We start from the raw sequence: 23,447 nt of genomic DNA, 5'->3' as shown, positions 1-23,447 counted from the left end.
TATACACAAAAGTTTTTATTAGAAAATTATCTCACCACAATACAATATGTTTTTTCAGAAAGCGGTTGTTTATGACCCCTCTCGAGTTGGGCTGATTAATGGAGTTTTGAAGTAGTCGGCGTTAGCCGATAGACAACAGGAGATGCAGGCCGCAGTTAAATGTCAACGTCTTCCTGAATGATTGTACATTTTTCCCATCCCCAGCTGATGATAAGCATGTCAAATCTATGACAGTTATTAGCAAGGGGTTTTATGGCAGAATCTGTTTTTAAACTTTTATGTATTTTTGTCAGGTGTTTTTGTAGCAAGCCTTGAGCAGAATGTCAAAGAAGTTCAGTTTTTAGCACCTCCACATTGGGTTTATATTGGTTGAAACCACTGACTGTACATAGAGAGGCTCTGCCGTTTACCAGTGTGCGGTTTTGAAGCCAAAATTTCCCCATCACAGGCGCAGCCATTGAAGCAGTTGTGCAGCCGCAATCTACGCAGTAGAGACTGTGAGGATTTCTTGGAGAATCTGAGTGGAGCCAAGTGACAAAAAAAAAGAAATAATATACATATATTTTTTTCTTTTGAGAGTCTAATCACTTCTTGACTCTCTTAACCTCTTAAAACTAATAAAAACGAAATTTTCAGAAAAAAGAGGACTTGAATACATGGCAGCCAAATTATATCTTCAAATCACCACAGCAATCAGACGTGAGAAACATTTCTTAGAGGTGTATTCATTTTTTAAAGTTTGACCACAGCCCATCTGGAATGACTGGAGAGTCTGATTTTTTTTACCTATACTGCAGCCAGCCACCAGGGGGAGCAGTTTCTGTGGCAACCTCACTTTAAGCCGAGCAAGATGATGTCCATGTTTTTACAGTCTATAGTTGAAACTTTTTCCAATACATTACAGTGAGCAAACAATAAATTGTAGGCACTGGCAAACTAATTTTAAAATCGCAGAACTCCGGGGGTCTTTGTTTTAGTTTAGGAATCATTATCATGCCACATTCAGCCCTTGTTGTTTGTCATTCTCTGTGTTGAGCCAGGTTGGTTCAGAGCTGTGTGTGTGAGCAAGGAAGCTGTAACTCATTACAGAAAGTGTGTTTTGGCATTTGTGTGCTTGTATGTCTGGTCTGTGTTATTACCGTGATGTTACAGTTGTGATCTCTGGCGGCAGAAAATGCATTGTGACAGCTTGTCCACTCTAATATTTAACTCTGTGTGTTTCTGCCGAAGCCGGAGCGTAAACACATTTCCCTCTCGCACAAACCTGTTTATTTACAGCATTGTGTGTACTTGTGTGCGTTTTGGTGGAGACGTCTCTTCTTGTTGTCTGTGGGAATCACAGATGTGTATTTTACGTAGTGACTTGGTTACAGACCGTATGTTTGCTTGTGGATCAGAGTCAGGCTGCTCCGCTCCGGGATCGTGCGTTGATGTTGATCAGATATCGTAGCTGAGATAAATGAGACTGTAAACAAAGCTGACAGCGAAGATTGCTCTCTGCATTCCAACCAGAGCAAACAGATTTATCTCAGGCAGCTTCCACTCCTTACTCTGCACTGTGTGTGCTCTGGTTCCTGAAAAATGTCTTAATGAAGACTGCCTCTAAAAAATGAGGAAGTAAAGGCTAGCCTCAAAAGCTGCTCTCATTCTTTACTTTACGTATCCTCTTTCTTTGATAAATGCCAGACACAAAACAGAACACATGTGTTGTTTCCTGTTTTTGTTTTGTCAAATGTGAAACTGACATCATATTTTTTTTTTTTGTCAGGAGTTAAATACATTCATTCCAAATCCTTTTAAATGTGTACAGACTCCTAATCCGAGCCCAGTTTTGGGGTCTGATTGACAGAAAACTGTTTTGGTTTTGCTCTGGTTGATTTCCTCACCTGAAGCCCCTGGTCAAAGAAGGTCCTCTTAAAGTTTTTTTTTTTTTTTCTGTCACCGACTCACTTTCTCATTCTAGTGTCTGACAATAGAACAGATAGGATTCTGAGTCCTGACAGCGTGACGACAGTCTCATCGCTCTCTTTACCCACAGCCACCAAACTCTGTATGAAAACAGCGATGTTACCCCAGAAAGTTTTCCACTGCCACTTAGTTCTTCTGTGTAAATTTGTCTACTAATGTCTGAGTCAAACGGACAGTTAAAGAGTCCAAAGTCAAACAAAAACTAAAACTAACTAACCAGCCACTCCTGTGTCTGTGGGAGAAACTGCTGTATTGATCAGTGATGTACACTGTAAAATAAAAAATAGTGACAAAACAGTAGCACTGGCAGCAAAGTTTCCTGACAAATACTGTAAAATTACAGTCAAACACTGTAAAAACATGGGACTTTATGAAATAACTGTAAAAATACAGGGCTAGATTTAACAGTCAAAATAAATAAAAACACAGTATTTTATAGTTTATAAATGTACGTTTCACTGTAAAATAACATAAATTCAGTCAAAACACATTCAAATCAGATTTCTTTAAGGTTAATTTCTGTAATGTTATGGTATAAATTCTTTATTCTAGGAAACAGTCAAATTAATCCACAGTAATTTCCTGAAAAAAATTTTGTCACTTGTACAATAACAACTTTGTAATGTATAAAAACAAACTCTGTACGTAAAACTAAAGATAAATATCTGCAGATTAAAGTATTAATATTCAATTTTAGAGAAAAATAACATTATTTAAAAGATTTTTCCTAAATTATTGCCGTCAAACACCTTCAATGTAGTGACAATGCAAAGAGTTCTGCAGAAAAATACCGTTATTTTACAGTAAAATACTTTTTGTTGTAATGTTGTTTTGTAACCGTGAGTGAGGAGGGCACACAGAGGATATACGACTCTGCTGAACATTAAAGTATCGCATTGGGGGAACATGCTGCCTGAGCAACACTGCATGGAACAGCTGTATAGTTCAAATAACATTGTTATTAAAAATTGACCAACATAGCAAAGACCATCAACACGTTTCGTTTATTAAAAACAAATATGAAAATCCCTGGGTACAGGGTCCACACAGTGGAGCACAGACAGCCAGTCCACACCACAGGGCACAGACAGGTGGTTCGCCCCTGGAGCACAGACAGCCTGTCCGCTCCCTGGAGCACAGACAGCCTGTCCGCTCCCTGGAGCACAGACAGCAAGTACACCCCTTAGAGCACAGACAGCAAGTCTACCCCCTGGGCCGCAAACAGCTGGTCTGCTTCTTGGAGCACAGACAGCCGGTTTGCGCCGGGTAGCTCAAACATGCTGTGCCCCCTGTGTAGTAGGGTCTCATATCCACATTGTGGATAAAAAAAATCAAGTATGGTGTCCGCCTGCCCATAAACAGGAGCAGTCTACGCCTAAACTTACTCATTTTGCAGAGAAGAGTGGAGATGGGACTAGAGGGGCTTTGAACATCTGAGTTTTTGCATTGCACAAAAGCTTTTTCTTGTTTTTCTTTCCTTGCTAAATGTGACAAGAAGCCAATACTGTGTCAAAAGTTAAGAAAAATATGGGACTGACACAGTAAGTTGGAGTTTCAGTTTGTCTTGTCAGCAGAGTAGCTATTAGCTTTAAAGCATCCGATAGTGAAGATGTAAAAAAAGTCTGTGCAGGGGTTCTCTCTAATGTTGACAGTTAAAAAATGGGAGCCTGTCGCTGATAAAAACAGATCTCTTGAGGAGATGCCTTGATCAGTCTGGAGTTATGATGAGGCCATTACCGCCTGTTTCACCATCTGTTGTCTGACTGTGCACACTCACACATGACCAAGACTTTTCTCTCACACCTCCTCCCTCCTCCTCCTCTGTGACCCTTCCTCCTTTTACCCTGTCTAATCTGCTCCCACACAACCTCTGACTTCTGACCTCCAGGCAGCAGAGCCTCTACTGAGTGAGGCGCTCTTATTGAAGGAGAGAAGGGTTAAACACACACTCTGATACACTACACACTCCTGTGTGTGCACAAGTGTGGCATTTAGAGGCTCTTCAGCTTTTTATTGCCATGGATTATGTTCGTCTTCTGATGCGGCGAGCATTCTATCCCCATTCTGTCCACGCACGTGTAGGTGAGGTCCCGCGAGGTGAAGAGTGTGTCATACCCAGGTTGAAAGGGGGTTTTTAAAATCTCCACACATGACTCACACTCCTACCATGACAGAGCTCGCTGCTGACTTGAATCAGAGCCAAGCGGTGTGTGTGTATGTGTGTGTGTGTGTGTGTGTGTGTGTGTGTGTGTGTGTGTGAGGTCTTGTGATTGTGTGCCCGGCAGAGTAAACCTCTTTCCTTTAGCAGTGACTTGATTTAGATGCGCTGAGTTAAATAAAAACTTTATTGGCCTTGAGGCTGAATGGCGGTCGCAGCAGCAGGACCGCGAGTGTTAAATATAAAGTTTGTCATTTTATTGACATTTGTGTGTGTGTGTGTGTGTGTGTGTGTGTGTGTGTGTGTGTGTGTGTGTGTGTGTGTGTGTGTGTGTGTGTGTGTGTGTGTGTGTATATGTGTGTGTGTGTTTGTGTATGTGTGTGTGTGTGTGTCTCAGAAACACACATGACCACAGCACATGATGTTGTTTAGATGCACACACACGCAGTGATAGTGTTTATTTGTAGCAGCAGCAGTGTTTTTATGTTCATGGGATTTGGATCACGGTCATGTCTCCCCCAGAGCTTCACTACACCGACTCTAAATCTTTCCTTTTCTGATTCTAGTGTTTCTTCAGCTTATCTTTATTAGTAAATCAGTCATATTTGTCTTTATTTCATCTCACTACTTAATTTCTCATGACTCATCACACTTTATAAAGGTGTTCTCAGTGCTCCAATGATTGGATAGGAGTTTGTGTGAAGTTTTTTGGTGTATTTGGTTTCAAAATCCAGTGTCAACAGTCAGTAGGCCAATGAGAGTAAAGGATTTAAATCAGGCTCTTAAAATAAGAAAGGAAAGCACATCCAGGTGATCCTTTTTGTATGTTTTCTTTCCATACCAGCCTACATGTACATGTACTCAATAGTAATTTTGAAGAGATGAGGAGAAACCATAGACTGTATTAAACATCGACGTAGTCTCCAGGACGTCGATCGCCTGTTCCTGATATCATGAAATGAAGCCAATCCACAGACGTAGCCACATTTGCTTTGACGCCGGATGTGAGCTTTGTTTTTAACAGCTACAGGCCGTCCAACAGTCACGTGAGCTGAGCTGTGTCTCTGATTGGACAATCAAATGATCCTAATAACTTCTAAACCACAGGGATAGAAAAAAAATTAACCCCCCTACAGTGTGTGCTGTTGGAGAAATCAGTGTTTCAGACCCAAGCCGCTTTTTAACCCGGCTGTAAATATGTTTTTTGATACTGTAAAAGTCTGTTATTATGGCTGGGTGTGTACGTGACTTCCGGTCTTTCTGCAGCCAGCCTCAAGTGGATTCTCAACAAACAGCAACATTAAGCACTTCTGCACAGGCTTCATTTTTACTACCTGTATGTTTCCCCTTGGGAGAAACAACTGAATACGGTGGATCGGATCTGGTTTATGTTGAACATGATTTCAGCAGGTAATTTGCTTATATCACAAGATTCATCACACTTTGACTCCCAGTCAGTATGAGATACAATTTTTTAGGGCTGTACAGCTGAGAATTGCATCAGTGTCATCAACCAAACATCAGGTCACCACACATTTGTTCCTCTACATACAATACACCGTTCAAAAAAAAAAAAATAAATAAATGGACGTCATCTTGCTCTGCTCCAAGTGAGGTTGCCACAAAAACTGCTCCCCCTGGTGGCTGACTGCAGTATAGGTCAAAAATCCGGCTCCATGTCATTCTAGATGGACTGTGGTCCCACCTTGTAGAAATGTAAATACACCTCATAGAAATGTTTCTCATGTCTGATTGTTGTGGTGATTTGAATATATTATTTGTCTGCCTTATGTTCAAGTCTCTTTTATCTGAAGTGTGTCATTTTCATTACTTATAAGAGGTTAAAAACAAGGTTCTACGTTACATTTAACGATGATGGACAGCTGCTGTTCTCGTGTATTTTTTTCAGGGATTGTAAAATATGTCAGGAGGTGGAGTCAAGAACTGATAGGACTCTCAAAAGAAAAAATATATATATATATAATGTTTGTCACCCGGCTCCACTCAGATTCTCCCAGAATACCTCACAGTCACTCTGACAATGGCTGAGCCTGTGATGGGGTATTTTGGCTACAATGGCAAATGGTGGAGTTCCGCTGTCCACTCTATACACAGACTAGGCTACATACATCCTTTAGGTTGGATATGAAATAACACATTTACACAGTGACACACATTGCAACTCATCAGGCATGAATCATGGATCCGTGGACACAGGTTCGTGAAGCAATAGAAAAAAGATTTACACATTGCTTGTTTTATCCTTGCTTAGTACCAGGAGGCTCCATTAAAGAGTCCTGCCTGTGTCCAAAAGAATATGAAGCCTGATGTAGGATATTCATATAAAACATGCTATTGATGATTTATTTTACTTCTGCTTGTTTATTTTCAGCTCATTACGCTAACACATCTTACAATATGGGGTCATTATTTTACAGTGCTTATGCTCTCTGCACCTGAGAAATATTCACCTTTTAGAAAAAAAAAAAAGTTCAAAAGTGGTCATATTACAAATACATGCAAAGACAGAACAGAAGCATTCCCTTCAAATTCAGCTGTAGGTTTTATTTTGTGCTGAGAGGGTGAAAGTGATAAACATAACTTCCTCCAAACACTTTTTGTTACTATGCAATAACTGTCATCTAAAACCATTAATACTGTGATCTACAGCCTTGGAGATGTAGATCAGGTTTATTCAGTTAGTTGGAGGCTTATATTTAATTTTTTTGCACTAAAACCCTTAAACTCTGTTATTTTTTCATACTGGTGATCTCATAAAAGATTAATAAAATGAGCCATGAAACACATTCTAAACCTACAAAGAGAAACAGGAAATCAAAGGCAGACAACACAAAGAAAATACAGAACAAAACAAGCAGAAATCATGACACAGACAGAGCTGGAAAGCTCAAATCTAAAACTCCTGAAAGTAGCTTGGTGCCAACTCAAAGTATGTAACCATTTCTGTGCCAGTTCTTGTTGATCTTTGGATCATTTTTTTCAGGGCTTTGTCAGCTGCCTTTGATTGTTTGAAAAACGGTCAAATTCAGAAAGAATCATTTTATAGAATCTGGTCCAGGGTTAGGGTTAGGGTTAGAATATGTTAAACCTGTGAGGCCTGATTTTATTTGAGTTAAGGAGTGAAGATAAGGTTTATTTATTTTGATCACTATTTGATTTTTGGCTTGCTCTCGGTTTTTCTTTTTTTGCAAATTTGAAATTAAACCTTTCCATGTTCTGTTGTATCTCTTAAGCTGTTTAAAAAACACCTTGAAGAGCTAAATTGTTGGAAAAATATCAAATATCCTTTCCCTACTATACTTGTTGAATTCAGCCGTTGTAATATGTTGGTTGTAAAATGGTTGCTCTCTTCAAAAAGAAAGAATGAAATTTTTAAAAAAAAGAAAGAAAATCAGTCAAATTCACACAGCTGGTGAAACTCTGACCAATCTTTTCTTTTATAAAAGGTCATAGTTTGTCACAAATGCTTATATTTGTGTACATTGGAGTCCTCTGTCCAAAACCTTACTGCTCTGTGTCTCTCTGTCTTTCCCCGCTCCACAGGATGACGGGTCGGGAGTTTTTCACCCGTTTCCCAGCTCTCTATCCGTTCCTGCTGAACCAGCTGGAGGAGGCTGCAGCCACGGTGGAAAGGTGACCTATTCCTCCTTAATCCACACACATGCAGCATTCAGCCCTTGCCATGACTTTTCACACCTCCTTTATCCCTTTATAGGTTTAATTTTCCTCACATTCACGCCATATAAGTCAGATTTTTTACTCCCTTAAGCTGATTATTCAGAGATGCCTCAGTGCTTCTTGGAAAAGCCAGGGAAAGGTGAAGTCAGTGCAAATTTTTCTGTGTCCTGTATCCAGACAGGACTGAGCACAAAGTGGTGCAGGTTTCTTCCATCAGCTAGATTGAGTCTTTGTGTGGGCTGTTTCCAGAGCGTTCTCAGCTGACAGACTATTTGCTCAGAGCTTGAGACCTAACGAGCGAACAGATTAAATGGTCTGTCCACATTTGGTTCAGTGTTTTTGCAGTGGTGAGTTGAGTCGTCTGAGGTTCGTTGGCCTTATCTCTCTAAGCTCAAACTGCATTTCTAAAAGCTTTTGTGTCGTCCAGCAGCTCCCCAGGCGGCCTTATCTTAATATGGATCCAATTAATTGGCTGCTCCTTCAGACCGGCTCTTTCTCAATCCCCCTCACTCCCTTCAGCCCTTGTTAAAACATCAGCAAATTTCCCACGGAACCAGATCTGGGCTCTCTGACTTCCCACATCGTCGCGCCACCCAAACAGAGCGAACACACCACACTGCAGTAACACACGGCGGGACAGCAGAAGAGAGGGCTGCTGTTAGTGGTTTCAGTACAAGTGCATTCCCAAAATAGGTCACAGTACACAACAGATTGTAGAAATGAGATTTAGAATTATAAGGGGGTACTTTGAGTCCATGTAAATATATATTATGGGCTGTGTAATCCCCAGTCCCTGTAGTCCCCATTAAATATGCCCTGGAACAAACACCGGGCAAAGGATGAACACGTAACAAGTTTTATCAGGAGGCAAATGGTCATGCATGCAGTGATACAGTTTGCTAACTCATACATGCAGCTATGGCACAGTATGTGAGCCGTTTGCAGAGATCCTGCTCAAACTGGAAATGCTGCTGGTCTATTCTGTAAAAATGGAGGTGCCATGTCAGTGAATGTGTTGAGTTTGATGTTTATGTTTTTTAACCAAAAGTATTTTCAGCTAACTCGAAGAAGTAATAGAACAAACAGAAAAATATACTCACTAGCCACTTTATTAGGTCCACCTTGCTAATACCAGGTTGGACCCCCTTTTGCCTTCAGAACTGTCTTAATCCTTGGTGGCATAGATTTAACAAGGTACTGGAAACATTCCTCAGAGAGTTTGGTCCATGTTGACATGATAGTATCACACAGTTGCTGCAGATTTGTCGGCTGAATATCCATGATGAGAATCCCCCGTTCCACCACATCCCAAAGGTGCTCTATTGGATTGAGATCTGGGGACTGTGGAGACCATTTGAGTACAGGGAACTCATTGTCATGATCAAGAAACCAGTCTGAGATGATTCCAGCTTTATGACATGGAGCGTTATCCTGCTGGAAGTAGCCATCAGAAGATGGGTACACTGTGCTCATAAAGGGATGGACATGGTCAGCAACAATACTCAGGTAGGCTGTGGACTTTAAACCATGCTCAGTTGGTACTAAGGGGCCCAAAGTGAGCCAAGAAAATATCCCCCACACCATTACACCACCAGCAGCAGCCTGAACCGTTGATACAAGGCAGGATGGATCCATGCTTTCATGTTGTTGAGGCCAAATTCTGACCCTACCATCTGAATGTGGAGCAGAAATCCAGACTCATCAGACCAGGCAACATTTTTCCAATCTTCTGTTGTCCAGTTTTGGTGTTGCTGTGCGAATTGTAGCCTCAGTTTCCTGTTCTTAGCTGACAGGAGGGTCACCCGGTGTGGTCCTCTGCTGTTACTGAAATACTCAGACCAGCCCGTCTGGCAACAACAACCACGCCAAGTTCAAAGTCACTTAAATCACCTTTCTTCCCCATTCTGATGCTCGGTTTGAATTGCAGCAGATCGTCTTGACCATATCTATGCATGCATTGAGTTGCTGCCATGTGATTGGCTGATTAGAAATTGTGACTGACAAAGTGGCCGGTGAGTGTATGTTAGTCATTTATTTGGGAGCTGATAAGATGCTGAGAGCTTCCCTCATTGTGTGAGGACAAGGTGTGCCTCTAGCTGTGTTTTTATTTGTATTTTTAGTTGTATCAAGCTGTTAGTTATTAGTCTTCATTATTAGCAGTGCATAATCAGCCACTTTTCAGATGTACCACTAAAATGCTGGAGCCTTTCAACAACATTCTTTGTGGAAAAGTGTGCTCTATACTTGTGTTGATTCAGACCATAGTCAGGTCACATTTGACTTCTCATAGACTGTGTGCAGAAGTCTTGTACCCTTAAGTGCTTTTCTTTAAATTTCTCAACAATACTGCTGATGCTGAGCTGAAGCTTTTGTGAACTCAAAAACCTCTTTTCAGCTCCTGCTTCCTACATGAAGGACAACAACCTGTAGGGACAGTGTCCTCTTTCCACTTTCTGTAAAAGATGTGCACCTGAAATAACCTTTTTGTCAAACTGGTGGGTGCAGGACACGATGGAGGATTTTGGGGTGAGAGAGGGCAGACAGGCAGTCGAGGTAGATCTCCTGGAGTCTGAATGAGCCATTAAACACCACTGAGTCTCTTTTGCTTCCGCCGAGTGTTTCTGCCTCCAGCTGTGTCCCAACACGGCCCCTCTCTCTGACATCACATCCTGTCCTGTTCTGCTCGACTAAACTGACACTAAACACATTAGACTAGTTACTAATTGGGCTGCTATTACATTTCCCACCATGCTGTCCCAGTGGATGTGTCTGTGGGTGTGCTGTTGAATGAGGTAATGAAAAGCACAAGTTGTTTTTCACAGGAGGTCAGTTGTTCTAGCTTCGTTTTCTGAGATCCACAGAGCTAATTACAGGACCCTGAAGACACAGTGATCTCCTGACCCACACTCAAAGAAGCAGCCTCACAGACTGACACGCCACATTGTTTCTCTATGATACTCTCATATTGCAAAAAGATCATTTCTTTAACTCTGTTTAACTAATGTTTTCAAAAAATTTTGAGCCAAAATAGACATGAAATCTGACTGCAATTGAATCTATGGATACTGACAGAGTTGATACCAAGCGGTAACCTCAGTGACAGAGAAGTGTTACAATTTTAATATGCAAACTTAGGGTTGTGGCTCCAGCTGTTTGGAGATACAGCCACTAAACTGAAAGATGGGGTGATGTTCTGTTTTTAAGACTTGATACTGATATTCAGGTACCCCTGTAGAAGATTTACACAATTTACAGCTCAAAACAAATCCCCATTTTTCTCACCCTAGTGTTTTAGAAAACCGTTTTTTTTTTCAGCCTCTGTCTTCATTTGACTGCTGTCTCTTTAAGTCTCCCTGCTCCCTCTGATTGGCTAGCCCTCTGGAGTCACACTTTGGTGTTTGAGGCTTGCCCTCCAAAATGACATTAACCAGTTAGATCCTTATGCAGTGACTTCAACTTGTTTAGAAAATCTCATGAAAATCTCATGAAGGTCTTGTGCTATTTGTTTCAGAACAGTTTTGATCAGTTTAGAGGCAGTTTTAGGGATTTTTACCTCCGCCAATGAGGTTATGTTTTGGGGAGAGTTTATCTGTTTGTCTGTGAACAACATAACTCAAAAAGTAATAAATGGAACTTCATGAAATTTGTAGGAAATGTTCAAAATGGAATTAAGAAGGAGTGATTAAACTTTGGAGGTGATCCGGATCACCGTCTGGATCCGGGAATTATTTAAAGGATTCTTAATCATTGTGAGATATGACTGTTTTCACCATATGTGTATATTACTCCACCATAAATGGTCGGATTGCTTTGCAAAACAATACAAGACAAGGTCACCATAATTTCTGACAGATGTAAAAGTAAGATCCAGATCCTGGTAATATTCTGGATACTAAGATCTGAAATATGAAATATGTACTGGGTCATCATAATTTTAAACACTGTCAAGAAACGAATTATTGTACAAACCTGCAACTAACACCAAATTGTAGCAGACAGTCTGCTGAAAGGGAGTATAACATTAAAGTAGGACTAAATTGTTGTGTGACAATCACAATATGCTTGGTGGAGGTCCGCGCGCTCTGAGTGCTTTTCTAGTTACCATGTAAGAACATATAGCAACATGTTTAAAATAGTGGAAAACACAGTACCTCCACTTTAACCTCTCAGCCTAATTTCTGGTTAAGATGCCTTTATTGATTTTTTTTTCCCTTTTAAATAATCATCAGTTATGATGACTCCTGACTCTCAAAGCTTCAAAGCAGCAGTTGTTGACTTAATGCGGTGGTTACGTACATGTTTATGCAATCCATGGTATACATCATCTATTTCATTCTTCAGCGATCTAAAAATCAGAAAGCTGTCTTTAGACAAATCACAAGCCTCCTCCACTCCTCATACCTGATACTCAAGATTTTTGTCCCTTGTTGCTTGCCTTCTCGTCTGCTTCTCCTCCCCTTTGTGCGAGGGTGTCAGAGTGAAACTGTGAAACCGCTGGCAGAGACGGACAGTTTCCACTCTGACTCAGTTGGCAGGGATACTTTTTGGATAGAGCTAAAGAGGAGAGATGACGATGACTGTACGGGTTGTGTGCAGATTTAAAAAAGCAGGGTGTAATTAAGGGTTTAATTTCAGTCTGGATTCTGATGGGACATGTTGTATTGTGTCAGTGGTTTAATCAGAAAATAGAAAACGCTTTAGTCATTTTATGTGTGCAGCATATTTCAGAACAACAGGAGATGACACAAGGGTCAACCAAATGGAGGATGTGAATCAGCTCCTCTGCTATACCAGAGAATAATGATCAAAGAACAATATCAATCCAATAATCCAGTGTGCTTACTCTAAATGCACTGCTTATGGGAACACACACATGAAGGCTGTTCAAGGAAAACCAAACTGTTGGACTCCTGAACGTTGTTATACAAAGAGTAGAGCAGGCCCCTCAGATCAAGAGGAATCTAAAGCTCTTCTTCTGGCTTACAAAATATTGACAAGAACGGCTCCTGCCTACCTGGGGTCCCTCATCCAGGTCTACACTCCTTCCGGCCCTCTACGCTCTGCGTGTGAAAGACGCCTGTTGCTCCCAGCCCAGCGCGGCTCCAAATCACTAGCCAGACTCTTCTCCTCTGTTTTTCCCAAATGGTGGAATGAATTACCTAACTCTATACGATCCACAGTCCTTTTCTACTTTTTAGAGATGTCTGAAGACTCATATGTTCAGGGAACACTTAAGCACTTGATCTGATCCTTTTTCTCTAGTTGGTTAGATTAGTCTACATTTCCTTAAAAAAAATCATAAAATTCAAGTTAGAAAAGAAGAAAACTTCAAACCACCAAGTAGCTCAACTTATTCTGTTCTTACCTGAACGTCTCATCCATTATTCATGCCGTATTGTGAGACAGATATCTTTCTAAAACTGATCAATATTTTTGTGTTTAGTGACAGCGGTCGGGTGAAGCTCCACCCCAGCCTGTTCCTGCTACTGCTCGTGCTCAGTCGACTCTACCCGTCCCCCATGGATGGATCAGCATCACCTCTGGGACTCGCTCCATTTATGCCCTTCATCATCAGGTGGGTGTCACAGCGCACAGATATACAGCAGGCAGTCCCAAGGGTTTACACATACACCTTAACTGGATACCCTTTTGAAAAACCTGTTCAGTCGAGTTCTGTCATTTTAGAGCCATTCTGCATCATAATTTCCTTCAGTATCTCTTATCATATTATTTTTACATTTCAACAACTGTATTAAAGCACAGCAACAAAATGAGCAACAAACTGAGCCACAAAGCAAAGAATCACTTTTTATATGAAAATATCAAAATACGCAAACCTGAGCTCAAAGAAGGTTATATATACTAAGTCTTATTTTGTTCATGTAGTGTTCAACATAATTTCTTTTTTAGGGAGTTACACACAGATTCATCCCTCTCCTCCATCAGAAAGATGTTTACCAAAAAATTTGGAATATCAGTCCACCCCCTGTCTGCTTTTTTGGCTCCAAACCTCCAACTGGTTTTGTAATATGGAATATCTACTTGTATGGAGTCCCTGTTGAATTTTTATATTTTCACTGATTATGAAAATACACACTTTTTCCTTTTTCACAAAAATATGAAAGGTAAACAAATAAACCAAACAATGTCTTTAGCTGACGTAATTTAACTTAGTCCAGCTATCATTGTGCTAACGCCAACATTTCTCTGTATTTTGTGCTCTGCTCTATGAGACCATCAAAGTTGGTTCGGGTGCAATAGTGCACGCTGGACTCAGTCCAGTGTGCAGCGAGATATGTTGTCACATTAGCATGTGTTCAGTATCCACAGCTCCACTGAATCAGCAGCAGGTTCTGCTGCCTTGACTAAATAAACCTGCAGTTTTTACAGCAGCCATGGGCTGGTTGTGCAGAGTGATGAATTCAACCTCCTCCCCTGTTATCTATTCACTCTCTTAAGGATATTCATCCTTCTTTTTCATGCCCAACGTTTTGTGTAACAACCTGTTGCATGCTCACTTTCAGATGTGGTTGAATGCAGCTCGAATGCTACATCCTTGAAAAGTAATTGTATTGCCATTGTTGCAAGTGGCTATTAGACTTTTTTTTTTCCTTTCTTGTTAAGGATATTTCCACACCGCTGACATTTTAGCCATGGGGTTGCTAATGCTAATGTAACGGGCTGCCCTGTGTTTGGTGCATGTACTAACCTTTTGAACCATTTGTACCTGCACTAAAAAAAGAAAACAGTTGGACCAACTTAAATTATTGCTTCAATTGGTCACAAAATTAATTTACTTGAAATGAAGTAAATAAGTTCAATAAACACAATTGATTAAGTCAAATGAACTAAATATTTAAATTGTTCTCACATTAACATTTTGCATCAATCCAACTTAAAGTTTTCAGTTGTTTTCACTCAGTATTTTGAAAAACCTCAAAGTAAAATCTGACACGGTGTTTTTATACTTTATTGCACTGTAAAAATGTGACGAGTCGAGCTTAATTAAAAGAATCTAGGAAAATAATTGCACTAAAAAGGTTAGTAAATATGACTAATAGTCTTAAGTTGAGTTTACTTTATGTGTACTTGTAAAGTTTACCTTACGTCCTATTGAATTTACTTAATTTTAACAGTGAGTGGGGAGGGAATACAGTGGATATCAGACCCTGCTGTACATTAAGATGTTGACCTGCCAAGGACACAGGCTTTCTGTGCTCCACATGGCATGGACCTGTTGTCTGTGCCCTGTGGCATGGACCTGCTGTCTGTGCCCTGTGGCATGGACCATGTACCTTTAAGCATGTTTAATGTTTTATATGTTTATAAATGAGATGTGTTGATGGGCTAAAATTATGATTAGAAATGACAAACTGGGTTTTGTCTTCAGTTATATTTAAATTACCATTACTGAGAGAGTATTTTAATTGGAGCCCTCACTGCCGTGGAGCCCAGGCAGCCAGTGTCGTGGGGCACAGCCAGGCAGACTACGCATTGGACCACTGACAGCCAGCAGGTCTGTGCCATGGTGCACAGACACACCGCACCGCACAGCATCTCAATATTCAGCAGGGTCTCATATCCACAGCACTCCCTCCTCACCCACGATTTTTTCCTTTTGGGTTTTGCAGATTATGAGTTGAAACAACTGAAAACTTTTGAAAACTTTGAATTGGATTGGTTCAAAATGTTGATTTGAGAATAATTAAAATAAGTAGTTCATTTGACCTGTAAAGTTGTGTTTATTGAACTTATTACCTTAATGTCAAAGAACTTAATTTATTTAGGTGTGACCAATTGAAGCAATAATTTAAGATGGTCCAACTGTTTCCTTTTTTTCGTTGTAGCAACGCAGAATTTCAAATTGACATGATCTGCAAAAATACACTGGAAACCTTAACTTAAAATATTAAGTTGGATCAATGAAAAACATTACATCATTTCAACTGATTGAAGATTCCCTTTTTACAGTGTGGAGAGTTGGCTGCCATAAAAAGGTGGTTGTTTCTGTATTGTGCAAGTCTCTGTTTCTTGTTAACTATACACCGTAAGGCAAACCCAGGACACTCATTTACACTGTGATACTAACAAGTTTGAGAGAGTCAGAATATATTGATATACGTGAGGTTGAGAAGTCTTCTGCCTGACTTGTTTTCGTTGCCCTGTACCAAGCTCAGTGCAGAAAAGAGTTGTTTACGTCCTTGATCACCAAAGACACTGTTACTCAATAAATGACCTTTCTCTAGATTTATCGTGGTATATTGGTTGAACTGATATAAAAGACCTAGCTCACTTTTAAAGATGACAGAGAGAGTTTTAAAAGTGTGTTTCAAAACTTGTCCCAGCTCAGCACACTGACCTGTGGCACAAAGAGCAGTGTGTGAATGTGTGTTATCAGCAGCTCAGCTCTGCTGATAACACAACGTGTTTCCAGTCAGCTCAAATAAAACCTATAGACAGTTTTTAACAGAAACATCAGAGCTGGTTATCAAACCACAGAGGGTCACACACCTGCTCTCTGAGTGTGATAACGTTTCTTGAAGGCAGAACTCGTTCTAAGTTCAGAACAATCTCACAGACAAAACACGTGCAGACTAAACATCAGAGTGTTTGTTCTGAGTTCGATTTAAACCGAAGCTTTTGTAAAAAAATATCTGGCTTTAGTTTTCTTTCGGTGTTTTCAACGTTCGTCATCGTCCAGCTCATAAAAGAACAAACTCCTGTACATGTCTATAAGAAGAAACCTTCTCTGTGTCTGCCTCTGTTTGTGCTGGCAGAGACTAAACACCTGTGTGACTGGGCTGTGTGTGTCTGAGCTGTGTGAGATAGTGACCGGGTTTATCTGAACTGAGCTCAGTGTTTACTGGGGAGGAGAGCTTTCAGGCGAATGGGAAACTGAGGTTACAGACTTCATTTTTTACATTCCTGAGCTGCAGAGAGTTGCAAATATTATTGGTACATGTTCATGTGCTGCACCTGCAAATAGACCTGAAGTCTCTACTGCTATCTCAGAGTCACACACATAAAGGTTACTTATGTTCACAGGACTCGTTGACTTGGTGTACTCACAAACCTTCATTTTGATTCAGCTACAAACCTGAGAGAAGTCTTTTGATTTTAACCCTTTTAACCCCATGCTCTCAAACCTGCCATGAAGAGATGACTGCTGAAGGGTTTAAAAGCTGACAGACACACTCAGTAAGAATAAATTAGGAATCTTTCTATGTACACACATAAACCTTTGCATTATAGACATTAGGTTGTGTTTTCAGACAAGACTTAACAAAACAGATCATTGATTAATCTGCCATTTAATTTACAATATAATTATTTCTTTGTGTATATCAATTAAAGTTCTAGCGAGCCAATCAGTGGATGATGTTGAAGAGGAAATTGTGATTATAATCAGTTCAGTCAAATTGCTACCTTAGTCATAACTTTTTCATGGTTTAGGCTAAAGGTAGGTGCTTTTATATTCAAATTCCTTAGGTCCACGCATCTGTTTTCTTCACTGTATTGTTAGGTGAGAGGTACGGTACACCCTGGACAGGTTGCCAGCCCATCACACGTATCGTTAAACACATATGTGTTCCTTTAGCTGCAGCTAATATGGTCTATGATGTACATGTCACTGATATATTTGAAGTTTGATGGCTTGTATTTCAGTTTGCAGAATTTTAGGCAATATTAGGTGCTAAAATTTATTCATCTTCCTTTTTGCAGCTAACACAGTGTGCTTTGGTAGGGTAAAATTATTATTGTTATTATTATAAATTTCATAATTTGATTAGGACAGTGCACATTAATCAGCAATTTTGCTATACACGTTATTGAAAATATGCCAGAATTAGCACAATAGATAAATTTTGTCTGTTGTCCTAAGGCAGGTGATCAAACAGAAAAAAAACAAAAAAAAAACAACACCAGACAGCAAACAAAAACGCACAGTTTTAACAAACAAGATAGACACAATGTGTAAACAACTGATAACTCACAATCTATCTAAAAACAGGAAAAAATCAAGCTCTCAGTAGCAGCATCAGCAGCAATGGAGTAAGAGATGAACATTATGTATGATTACATGACTGGTTTGTTTTGAACCAATGTTTAACTTTGTTTCAAAATGTTAAAGTTCCTTTTTTGAATAAAATCATTTAATGGTGGGGAAGCAAGTCCATTCAATACCTTAAAAATAAGACAAACATTAGAGTATATTTGGTAAGAGTCCAAATTTAAAATATTTAACCTACTAAAGATATTACGATAATGGAAATGAAACGGTTTCCTGTTTAGGAATTTTACTGCCTTCTTAAAAAGAGATATGATGGGTTTATTGTACTTGATGTTGTATGTGACCAGGTTTTATTGCAGTACTTGACATGAGAGAAAATCATTGCATGCATATAAGCCTTAGCTGACTGTGTAGTGAGACCAGACCATGGGTTGTGTCACTGTACAATTAAAAAAACAAACAAACAAAAAAAAACAAAACAATGAAAGCCAGTCACTGACTCTGCAGACCTTTAGACTTCCCTGATTTTCTGATTCAACTCCTGAATTTGAAAGTTTGGGGGGACAAATACTGTGGAGCAGTAGTTGGTGAGTGATGCAGACTTAAATGATTCACTGATCATCTGATTCAAAAAGGTTCTGAAATACTTTTCTTTTCCTACTTGTGGCAGAAAGTAGTTTTCTATGTTTCTTAGCATCACGATTTACAGACCAACACCACTCAATTTCTTCTGCTCTAGCTTAGTTTCTTCTCCTTTTCCTTTGTCCTGATGAGTCTTGTTCTTCCTCTATAAACTATGGTTATAAAGGTGTCGTCTTGAGTACAAAGTATTAGGGATGTCCTAAAAAAGATTTCTGACTTCCCATCCTATTCGATTTTTTCATGATATGTTTTGCAGATACTGATCCAATACCGGTCCACTATTGATACCTTTCTCTGATAGATCCCATTGTAAATGATGAATCATATTTGTTGTATCAAAGTGAGGCCTGTTGGTACTTCCTTGAGGAACACTCACTTTACAAATGTTTCAAGACGCTGTTTTACTATCATTGCTTTCCAAAGAGAAGTAGTCCCACACAGCGGACATGTTTGCGACGTCGTTTGATTTACAGCAGTTGCAAAGCGTGACGGTGCGGGAAACACATGAAAACTGGAACGTTCCCGATCATGTAACAAAATCTGATGCTGTCCAGTCCTCCAAAAATAACCATATCGGGCACCGTTACCGATCAGTGTGTCGGATCAGGACATCCCTACAAAGTGTACAGCATGTGGTCTGCCCTGTCATTTATGCTTTAGTTTGGCTGAATTTCTTTTTCCTTTGGATCAGTTTGCTGGAGTCAAAGGAACATCTGTGTACCATGTCTTAAGGCTGGTACACATTGCAGTATTCTCCAAAACTTCACACATCTAGAGACCACACACTTGACGATAACAAAAGACAGATCGCACAATATTTCTCTCTCCTGATCTTTCAGTGTGTGGTCTGCACTCTGAGGACACCACACACTAACAGATTCTTCAGCAGAGCTTCAGTTTCTTCATGCTCAATATCATCCTCTTCGGTCAGTCAGCTGAGTCAGCTCGCGTCTTGATTGGCTTTGCTCCGGTACACGTGACATTTCATGTCATACCTGCTAGGCTCCTCTCAGAGCGCCCCTCACACTACAGGATTTTAGGTCGCAAAGATTAAGCATGTTCATTACCTACGATCTCTGAATCTGAGGCCTTCAGAGCGGCTTCAACCAGAAAAATCACTCTTAACACACCTCACACCACAGGAAAATCACACATGATGTCATCAGACACTCTGGTCTTTGCTGGATTTGATCATAAGGGGAGAGATCGGGACAAAAATCAGCCCTGTTATCCCGTAGTGTGTACCCGCCTTTTGAATAATGTAAAAATTAAATGGGTTTCCTGACAGAAAAAGTAGAGTTGGTGAAATACCATCATGTACACCTTAACTAAGAAGAATACTTTTGCTTAATTTTGGAAAACAAAATAGCTAAATCGTGTGGTAAAGCTGACTCCGTCTGTGGTGGTTTCTAGCCTAGGCTTGCAGTCTAGTTCAGTGGCCGCTTTTTTTTTTTAACAAAGGAGGCCAGGCGACTAGCAGCCTTTGTAGGTAAAACACTTAATATTGAAGGGTACCTCATACAGTTCCATTTAGAAAAAAAAAAAAAAAAAAAAAAAAAACTTGAACTATCCCTTTAACATGAAAGACATACACTGGAAAGGTAAAACACTTTTTTACGAAAAGCTAAAAGTGCTTGTCTATTTATTATGTTTGTAGAGTAAAATAAGGAGAAGCTTCTCATTTTGGACCCAGTGTATGCTCAGTGCTGACATGCATAGCAAGACGCCAAATGTTTATTCTGTTTTCTTGGATGGAAACTCTGGTCTGAATGAGTAGCAGAATTCATCTTCAGCTATTTTCCTCTGAGATTTGAATTAATCGCTCTTTAGAGCGTCTGGTCATAGCAGCAAGTTATCAGGATAACTGACGATCCAAATAAAAAGCCTCCTCTGTCCTCTGGTCATTGTTTACGGTTTGACTGAAACTTGAGACAGCGTCCATGACCAGCCTGTTATCTCAATTATTTTGGAGTTATAAATAGAGATTAATAAATCGCTGGATTGTCTTCAGATGAGAGCCAGCGGGGCAGTGGATAGTATTTCGGACAGTGTGTTTGGCCTTATTTGCTCTTCACTCAGACTTTTCAGCAATCTGTATTGAAGAAAACCACTGACGCCAAATAACCATTTGAATAATTACTCTGGAAATTTAGTCTGACTGCAGAGTGTCTGTACTAGAAAACTACGAATTTCCACATAGAGCTTTTATTGTGCCAAGCTTTTCAAAGTGCAAAGTGAGGAATGTACAAAAAAATACAAAAAGATATTCTGTCATTTCAGATAAATCTTTGAGGTGAGCTTGTAGCAGGTGAACAGTAACCGTCAGAAGTTCCTCCTCAAACACGTCGAACCAAAACGATCCCACATGTTGGAAACGTTAAAAATAGCTCATCTCTAATTTCTTTGGCTCCGTCCGTGTTTCTCTTCACCCCCAACCCATCGTCCCCAGGCGTGTGAGGACGAGTCTGATGAGGGCGATGACGGTCTACCCTCTCGTTTCACCAAATGATGTGACCCCCCCACCCAGCTCTAAGGATTAAATGAACTCTGCCCCTCCTCTGTTGACAGCCCAGAGCATCAGGCCTCATAACTCTCTGGATTTTATCTCCATATCCTCCCCTCTCCCACACAGAGGCTTCACATTCCTCAGCTACCCTCACCCTCCCCACTCATGCATGCGTCACACCTGCCTGGATGGTGACGAGGAGGGGGATGGTGATGACGATGTAAAAATGGGAGGATGATACAGAGGAGAAAATTTATCGTCATGATTAACGACTGCTTCATTCCACTAACGTCTCCATATCTACCCAACAGTATTTTTAATGTCTTCAAACATCTCCTCCTCCTCCTCTTCCTCATGCTCTCTGCCTTCAGGAGAGTAATTCATGTGCTGTGATATCCAGTCCAGGTATCTCTCCTCACCTCCTCTGCCACCTCCCAACTCTCCTTCCTCATATCACATTTCTTTGGAAAGTTCACTCTGATGCCAACCGACTAAATGGAGGGTTTGTTTCCCTTCCTGCAGACTGTTTTTAGTTTTCTTCATTTTGTTTATGAGCAGTTTTCTTGAAATGCTTTAAACCCTCTCTGTGCAGGGATTGAATGTGATTCTGTTGTGTTGAAGCTATTTGTTTATTTTTGTATTCTGTGGTTTATTTTAATTTTTGATTAATGAGTTGTATTAGTTGTTAGATTTATCCATGTTATTCTTTCTTATTAATTTAAAGTAGATTTTTGGGGTTCAATATATTTATTTGTGTTAGTCATTTAGTTAGTATAACTAGATGTTTTGTACATACATCACAATTATTATTTTTGTTTGTTTGGTAGTAATAACTGTGGGCACAACAGATTATTTAAGTAGAAAGGTGGCAGAAGGCCAGCATGCGCCAGGGTGGGCACATGTTTTTTTTTTTTTTTACCAGGGCGGGAGAGGTAGCAGGAGCCATGCTCTTTTGTTCCTTCTGTTTGCTTGCTCTCTATAAAAAATAAACCATTTGAAACCGCAGTACCTTTCATGGACAGTGGACATTTTGCCTGTGAAAATCACATCCCCACAGTGCATCAGTGATCGTTTACATGTGAAATTTAGCTGTTAGCGGCCTGTAGCATGTCAATGCTAACTGGTGCAAGGCCTGATGTTTTCCCACAAGGTGAGGAGAAGGAGGTGAGGACGACGTGCTGGTTCTCAGGTGTGAGCTATGAAGTGACGACATCGACCTGTCCTTATCTCCAATAAGATGGACAAGCTAGCCATGCTAACCCAGTAACAGATGGAATACCAGAGGGCAGAGTAGCATCATGCTATTCACAGACATGGCTAACGGAGCTAACATCAGACACCAACGCCACATTGGAAGAGCTTCACCTGGTGTGAGCAGACATGATCCAGGAGACAGAGACTGAACAGACTGCTGAAGAAGCTCAGTCCTTGACCCTGTGGAGGTGGAGGCTTTCTGAAATGGAGAACGATGGACAAGCTGTCATCATCTATTTTCATCATGTCATCCATCCATTTTTGAAATAGAGTTTGAAGCCTTTTGTAGCTAGGTGGGTGGTGCCTCTGATTGGGCAAACTCATAATCTTAATATCTTCTTAACTGCTGAGTTATTATTATAAAATCATCCTCTGTTCAGTGTGTGCTGTTAGAGAAACTCTCATGGCCAGAGATTGCATGTGCATTAAAGGCTTTAAGTGCTGCCTTGGTGAAGTTGTGAGAAGCACTTTGTACTATTCCTTACTTCAATGGTCTAAAAAAATGACTGAAGCAATTGTCAGTTTAAACTTTCAATGTATTTTTACTTTTCTTTTATGTCCACTTTTTTATCTGATAATGAGATATTCACTCTCTAGGTTTATGCAGGTGTGAGTTTTTATCAGACTCCGAAAAGGCGATAATATCACATGATGCAAATGTTCAGGAATCAGTGAACTCAGGTATGCAAAAGTCAAGTTTTGTTTTTTAACATTTATTTAAGACCTGAGATGGCAGCTCAGATGTCACCCTGCACGTCTGTTTCTGAAACAGATTTTGAAGCATATCGGCTATCGCAGCGATATTGGAAACGACGGGGGCTTTCCGTACAGCTAGGCGCCCATCAGTCACGTGAGCTGAGCTGTGCCTTTCATTGGGCGAGCTCCCAATCTTTTTATCCCCTAAACTGCCAAGTTAGAAAAAATTCACCCCCGTACAGTGTGTGCCAATGGTGAAATTAACGATTCAGACAGATGACAGATGAACCAGGCTGTAAAAAGGTTAATTTCTGCTTTGAAAATGGCTTTTTTGTCTTGGTGTGTCTGTGACTTCCAGTACTTCCAGAGACACCTTCAAGCGGACACTCGAGAAACAGAAGATTTTAGCACTGCCACATTGTCTCATTTTCTTAGACCAGGGGTTGTTGCTTGTTCCAAACTTTTATTTCCTTTTACAAAAGTGTTGTGATTGACAAATTGGCTTAGGTAGT

The 23,447-nt window shown here is 40.2% G+C and overlaps 1 protein-coding gene across 1 annotated transcript in view; it reads left to right on the top strand.

Moving 5' to 3' along the window:
- The window catches only part of thada (THADA armadillo repeat containing), a 124,951-nt gene that overhangs the window by 43,600 nt on the left and 57,904 nt on the right, over window positions 1-23,447 (top strand). The window contains exons 27-28 of the mRNA XM_074675144.1: window positions 7,691-7,780; window positions 13,269-13,400. Coding sequence (XP_074531245.1) covers window positions 7,691-7,780; window positions 13,269-13,400 — 222 coding nt within the window. The remainder of the gene's footprint in view (window positions 1-7,690; window positions 7,781-13,268; window positions 13,401-23,447) is intronic.

The sequence above is a fragment of the Halichoeres trimaculatus genome, unplaced genomic scaffold (assembly GCF_033239565.1).
Source record: "Halichoeres trimaculatus isolate MK-OKI-2021-1 unplaced genomic scaffold, fHalTri1.1 fHalTri1_scaffold_8, whole genome shotgun sequence".
Lineage (NCBI taxonomy): Eukaryota > Metazoa > Chordata > Actinopteri > Labriformes > Labridae > Halichoeres > Halichoeres trimaculatus.
The sequence above is the reverse complement of the archived record's forward strand: the minus strand, read 5'-3'. Positions and strand labels throughout refer to the sequence as shown.